The sequence below is a fragment of the Trachurus japonicus genome, chromosome 7 (genome assembly GCF_045865225.1).
Source record: "Trachurus japonicus isolate A0001 chromosome 7, Traja_1.0".
In the NCBI taxonomy this organism is placed as follows: Eukaryota; Metazoa; Chordata; class Actinopteri; order Carangiformes; family Carangidae; genus Trachurus; species Trachurus japonicus.
This window is the reverse complement of record NC_140913.1, coordinates 20,521-27,030: the sequence shown is the minus strand read 5'-3', so window position 1 is coordinate 27,030 and position 6,510 is coordinate 20,521. Positions and strand designations below refer to the sequence as shown.

Sequence of the window (6,510 nt, the reverse complement as noted above, 5' to 3'; positions counted from 1 at the left end):
TTAGTGCTGGTTCATCAGTTGTCCTTCCTGTCAGGTTAGCTGCAGATTTCAACTATTTAACCATTACATTTAAACATGCAGAATTTCAATGTTTTCTTCTCCCTTTAGCATTTCTACTGCTTTTTACCTTTCTACAAGTTATATGTTTAAGCTTTTTCCCTCCTAGGGATGAATAAAGTATTCCTCTACTCTCTACTCTACTCTAGCATTAGTCTTTTCAACATTGCTTTAGCAGTTTCGTCAACTAATTTAGCATTAATTCAACAATTTCTTCAGCTCATTCAGCATTGCTTCAGCAACAGCGTTCAGCTGCTTTCAGCATTCACACGCATTTTCTGCAGGAAATGCTATCTTTTTCTAGTTGTTATTCGGTTCGGCCATTTTCTGCCTTTCTTCGTCATGTAACTAGTCCTTCATACTTTGTGCTATTTCAACAATTCAAATATCAAAATGTTCAGCCTTTTCGGGACAGGTGTGCTATGTCTTTTCTCTTTTCAACTATTCATACTTTTTGCAATATTCAACTATTTCTGTTTTTTTTTCCCCATAGAGAATGCATTGGAACAGTCTTGAAACTCTTCAAATCTTCTTACTTCTTTCAGCCTTTAAAGCGTCCACATACTTTCAGCTAGAGACTTCATTCAAATTCTGAGCTGTAGACAAACTTCTAATGTATTCATCCTGTATGTACAACTTTTTCATAGCTTGTACCGTTTTTGAGATAAATCCTTTAAAAGCACATGAGGATTTCTGACAAATTTCACACTTTTCAATGAGTGTGTATGGGGTTGGGTCAGAGTGAGTGACATCATCGTTAGAGTGAGAGGGATCGAAAAAACATTCAGGATTTTTTCTGGATAAATTGCCAGCACGGCCACAAATTAAACTCTAGACACATGATTTCCTCACCGGTTTGTAGCCACACTTGTTGTGTCTCATTTAATGTGCTCAAAACAGCAGACACCCACCAAACATTGGACGTCTGATGGACGTGCAGATCATGTCTATATTGCGTCCGTCGGTCCAAGACCAATTCTGGACGCCTAAACGACGTCCAAACTAGGTCCACTATTTGGACGTCTAATCATGACCCCACTTGGACGTCAATATGCAGTTAAACATTTGGACGTCAGGCTTGGTCACTTTTTTTGGACGTCTAAGACAGGTGCAGGAAATTGACATGATTAATGATTGTAGTAGTTTTAGTAATAGTAGTAGTGGACAAATAACATTATTGTTATCAACATGATTAATAAATACGAATATATATTGTTTGTGATTAAACATTATAAGAGACGTCCAAACAACGTCTTGTCTACGTCATTTTTATATGTCTAATTTTGGTCCCCTGAAGGTGCAGACTGTTACTCCAGATGACGTCCAAATGTGGGCATTGTAGACATCTCTTCTATGTTCAATTTAAACTCATTTAAGACATTGTTGTTCTTGAGTACATGTGATATTTTGTTATTTTACATCTTTGTTTTTCCTACTGTTTTTTTTTTTTCAATTTCATTTCATTTTATTTCAATTAATTAATTAATTAATTAATTAATTAATTAATTAATTAATTAATATTTTAATTTATATATTTTGAAATCAAATTTGTGGAGATTATGGCTTCAGAAAATAATTTCACCTGATCATGGTTCATAAGAGTAGGGAGAAGTAAATATAATTCTGAACAGTCTTTGATAAGAGCCTTTATTATTTAAACTAGTCAAAGGCACTCTGATTGGCTGAGGCAGCATGTGATCATACTCTGATTGGCTGAGGCACCAGCAAACGCCACTCTGGTTGGCTGAGGAAATACACCAAGCAACTGGCGCGTTTCTTCTCCTGCAGAAGCAGACTGTGGTCAACATAACGCCTTGGTTACAACAACATCGTTTTCCACTAAGTGGAAGGTAAGTTTGCTTGGTTTAGTTGATTTTATGTTTACTGTATGCATTTATCGTGTCAGTTTCTTTCCGGCGCCCATTTTAACCGATGTGTCATTCACACAAGACGCGCTGCGGCGTGCACCTTCACGGCCCCGGTGTCTGCTCTATTTGCTGTAATGAGTAGCTATGAGGACTGTTGTGGTAAACGGGGATGTGAGTGGTAGTCACGGATGCTAGCCGCCACCGCTAGTTAGCATCGGGCTAGCGGAAGTTAGCATCGTGCTAGCGGAAATTAGCATCGGGCTAGCGGATAGCATCCACTGCTTGCACTCACTAGCATCCAGGACAGCTAACAGTGCTAACAGCCCTCCTATACTCTGCTGTACGGAGCTCCTCCTGGGCTCTGTCATACACACAAGCTGCCACTAGCTACTCTTCCTGGGTGCTGTTTCACAGTGAGGATGGTGTGTTGTGCAGTTTCCACCAGAGTTTTGCATGTATTTAAAAAAAAAAAAACTGTAACACTACACGTATTTTTCATCCACTTAACAATTATGTACTACTTTGTGTTGGTCTATCACATAAAATCCCAATAAAATAAATTATAGCTGTTGTTACATGACAAAATGTGTAAAGTAAAAGTTCAAGGTGTATGAATACTTTTGCAAAGCACTGTATCCAGTCCCTCCAGGAATTCGCGATGTCGCGATCGCAACAATTAACGCAAATTCAACCAATCCCCGCGATTATGTGCGGGCCTTGCAATTTTGTCCAATCACCGCGACTTTTCCGCAAATTGGACCAATCATCGGTGCTTTCCGTGAGTTCCACCAATCATAGCACTCCCCGTGCAAACGTAACATACGCGCCACCAAATTCACTTCCTTGTTCAGGATGTGAAGAAGCAGGCCAGACATGTGCGCCTCAAACATGTCACATTTACCAACAAAAATTACGGCTAAAGACCGTGCAAAACAATTTCCAGATGTTCTTCACGAAAGCGGAGGTAAACTGTTCTGCACCCCGTGCAATATTGTGGTGGAGCACAAACGAAAGTCGTCGATTGACAAACACTTTTCCACCGCGAAACATGTCCGGAGAATGGCTGAAAGAAGTGGACCACAGAGACAAATCACTGTGACAGAGGCCGTTGCATCTAAATCTATTGCAAGCGCCGAAAGACTGAAGGTGAGTTTGATCTAGTGTGTGTGTGTGTGTGTGTGTGTGTGTGTGTGTTTTCTCTCTCGTGTTTTTGTTTGACTTGCTGCCCAGCTTGACGCGATAGCTCGCGGCTCGCGCACAAAATAGACCAGAGGGCTGAAACAGTTAGCATAAGCCGGTAAAACTTGGGTGAGGTCGGCAAAAAATACCGTCTGCTGCGACGGTAAACTCAACTAATTCTGTGTGTGCGTGTGTGTCTGTGTCTGTGAGAGAGATAAATATTGTGTATGTCTCTGTGGCTGTATGTGTTGTGTGTGCATGTGTCTGTGAGGGAGATACATATTGTGTGTCTGTCTGTCTATGTGTGTATGTGTTGTGTGTGCATGTGTCTGTGAGGGAGATACATATTGTGTGTCTGTCTGTCTATGTATGTGTTGTGTGTGCATGTGTCTGTGAGGGAGATACATATTGTGTGTGTGTCTATGTGTGTATGTGTTGTGTGTGCATGTGTCTGTGAGGGAGATACATATTGTGTGTGTGTCTGTCTGTGTATGTGTGTATGTGTTGTGTGTGTCTGTCTGTATGTGTTGTGTGTATGTGTGTATGTGTTGTGTGTGCATGTGTCTGTGAGGGAGATAAATATTGTCAAATAAAATTTTAAAAACGGTGTGAAAACTGTCTTCAAAATATCAAGTTGAATGTGCAATGAGATCAGAGATGGTGTGTGTGAAAGAGAGAGGTCACTGAGTGAGGCAGAGGAAAGAGAAAAGAATAGTTAAATACAAATAAGCTATTTTGTAAAGAGTAAGAAATTAGCACCAGACAAATGCTGGTAAACTATGAATCTACCAGACACAAAATATTTAGTTAATATACATTTTTACTTTACCATTGACTTTGAACATTTATATGTCAGTGGCTGGCAGATGTTAAAGGGATAGTTCACCCTAGAATGATATTTCGCTCATTATCTACTCACCCTCATGTTGACTAAGGGCCAAGACCCCCTGTAACTCAGAGAAGGGACGGTGGACTCTGGAAATTCTTCCAGCCCTTAGTCAACATGAGGGTGAGTAGATAATGAGCGAAATATCATTCTAGGGTGAACTATCCCTTTAACATTTTGAAAATAAAATTTCCGATCCTGATTGTGATTGCATGTAATCTTGATAGCATATATATATTTTTTCCCCTTAGATATGTGAAGATTGGGTTGCCACTTGCACTGCAGTCAACATTCCACTCTCCAAGAGTGACCACCCAGCAATGAGAAGATTCTTGAATGAAAAGGTTTTCAATGGAGGAGCTATTCCTGGTTTTCACCAACTCCAAGACAGATACTTAGGTGCCGTGTACCAAAAAGAAAAAGAAGCCCTCAAGACACATTTGGCTAAAAAGCCTGTTGCTGTTATATTTGATGAAACACCAGATGTTGAGGGGAGATGTGTGCTTAACATCCTCATTGCACCCCTGGAGAAAGATGAATCAGGGAGGATCCTGGCCTATCTGGCAGATACCGTTTTCCTAGAGGAATGCAACCATTCTACAGTGTCTATGTCTGTGGTGAAGTGTCTGCAAGAGTACTGCATAGACAATGAGGACGTCATCGTGTTTGACACGGATAATGCAGCATACATGAAAAAAGCATATAAAGCTGCTCTGCAGTCTTTATTTCCTAACTCGCTGCATGTAACCTGCATGGCGCACATTATGAACCTCGTTGGTAGTGCCTTCCGCAGACCTTTTGATAAGCTGAACGCATTCATGTTGAGTTTCTCACAAATGTTCTACCATGCTGGGTCCCGCAAAAGAAGGTACCTTCATTTCATGACAAAAAAGCTGCCACCAGGAAGGAAGGCAACGATGCCGCCAAATCCATGTGCCACAAGATGGAATTCTTGGTTCACTGCCGTACAGTATCATTCACAGCACTTTGGACTGTACAAAGAATTTATCGAGACGGAAATAAACGTAAGATGTGCACACACACACAAAACAAAGATCTAATCATAGATAACATGTACTAGTGATTTTGTGATGAATATTGATTGATTGTATTGACACAATTTTGACTCATTGTCAATCCTTGTGATTTTATTCATAGATATGCAGCAGAAACACACCACAGTCTGTGGATAGACTCCATGAAATGCTACAAAGTCCAGATATGGCTCAAAGTCTGCAGGTCCAAATCAGCATCATGGCAGAGAAGTGCAGCATCATCATTCAGCTCCTGGACATCTTCCAGAGCAGACGCCCTATGACCACCAAGCTTTTTGACTACCTGGAGGATCTGCAGATGAACTTTGCCACAAATAAAGAGCTACAGTATGAAACATGCTCCCAGTACTTTGAGGGACTTGACCTACCTTTTGCCACCAAGACATACATCCTCAACATAGTCGAACAGGCATACAACAATGCTGAAGAAAAACTGATGAAGTATATGACGGATGGACAGCCTGCCATTAATTTCCTTCAGGAGGTCAGGGTGTTCGATCCTCGTCATACTGCATTTATGAATCAGAGTGTGTCCAGCTACGAACACATCCCTGGCTTCAGTGCTGTTCCTAAAGAGGAATTGGATGCCTACTTCATCCGCCTGGGTCCAGCAGCAGTCAGAGCTTCAGCATCTGGAGTGGTGGATTTGGATGTCTTCTGGGATGGTCTCCAGGAGAGACTCCCCGTGATGGGCCTATTGGCTAAACGTTACAAAGACGTCGTTATTAACTCAGCCGATGCTGAACGGAGTAATAGTATCTACAAGCTGGTCTTGTCCAGCCGAAGGAGATCTATTACCAACGAAAACCTCAAAGCCTTAGTCTTCTTGTATCACAATCAACGCCTCACCAGCGGCGCCTTTGAAAGGGATGAAATAGAGGAGGGTTTTGAGGAGGACATTGAGGTCTAGCTAGCTGTCACACCAAGAACCAGCTCCTAACTCAGTGAGCTATTTTCTTTTTTTTTTCAAATATGTATTTATTTCTTCACACACACATACAACACATATTTTGAAAAACAAAACAATACAGCATATACAAGACTGCAGTACACATGAAACATTAACAGTATGTTAATTGTCTGAGAGTGAGACCTGGTGTGTGTCTTCTCAAATAGACTCAGGGAGTCAAAGCCAGGCAGCAGTTGTCATGGCAGATTTCAAAAATGGTCAAAATGTCAGAAATTCTGTTGACTAAACAAAAATCTGATCATACATAATTTATCTTGACAGCATGGGAATGTTGGTGATTTTTTTTTTTTAATGATAAGTGTTTTGCTTCATAAGAGAAAATCTGAAGTTTAAAATGTCACTTTCACACTGACTGCAGTTGTTCCCAACTGAAGATGCTCTGTAGCAAATTGTGGGAGGAGATAGGTTTTATAAGTTTTACAGTTATTGAAAAAAACAGAGTGATGGACTAAATAATTTGTAATGAGTTGAAGTGTGAGTTTAACAAACGTTTCA

At 40.6% G+C, this 6,510-nt stretch overlaps 1 protein-coding gene across 1 annotated transcript; it reads left to right on the top strand.

Annotated features, from left to right (window-relative positions):
* Positions 1–3,299: 3,299 nt before the first annotated feature.
* On the top strand, positions 3,300–5,955 carry LOC146983882 (uncharacterized). Its single transcript, XM_085783038.1, has 3 exons — positions 3,300–4,113; positions 4,242–5,015; positions 5,149–5,955. The coding sequence occupies exons 1-3, from the start codon at positions 4,108–4,110 to the stop codon at positions 5,953–5,955; spliced, it is 1,587 nt and encodes a 528-aa protein (XP_085639164.1). The 5' UTR covers positions 3,300–4,107.
* The last annotated feature ends 555 nt before the right edge of the window (positions 5,956–6,510 follow it).

Bases quoted from the DNA above. Each gene is read 5' to 3' on its own strand.
- LOC146983882 (XM_085783038.1), top strand. The intron at 5,016-5,148 runs GTAAGATGTGCA...TTTTATTCATAG, and splicing joins TTATCGAGACGGAAATAAAC to ATATGCAGCAGAAACACACC.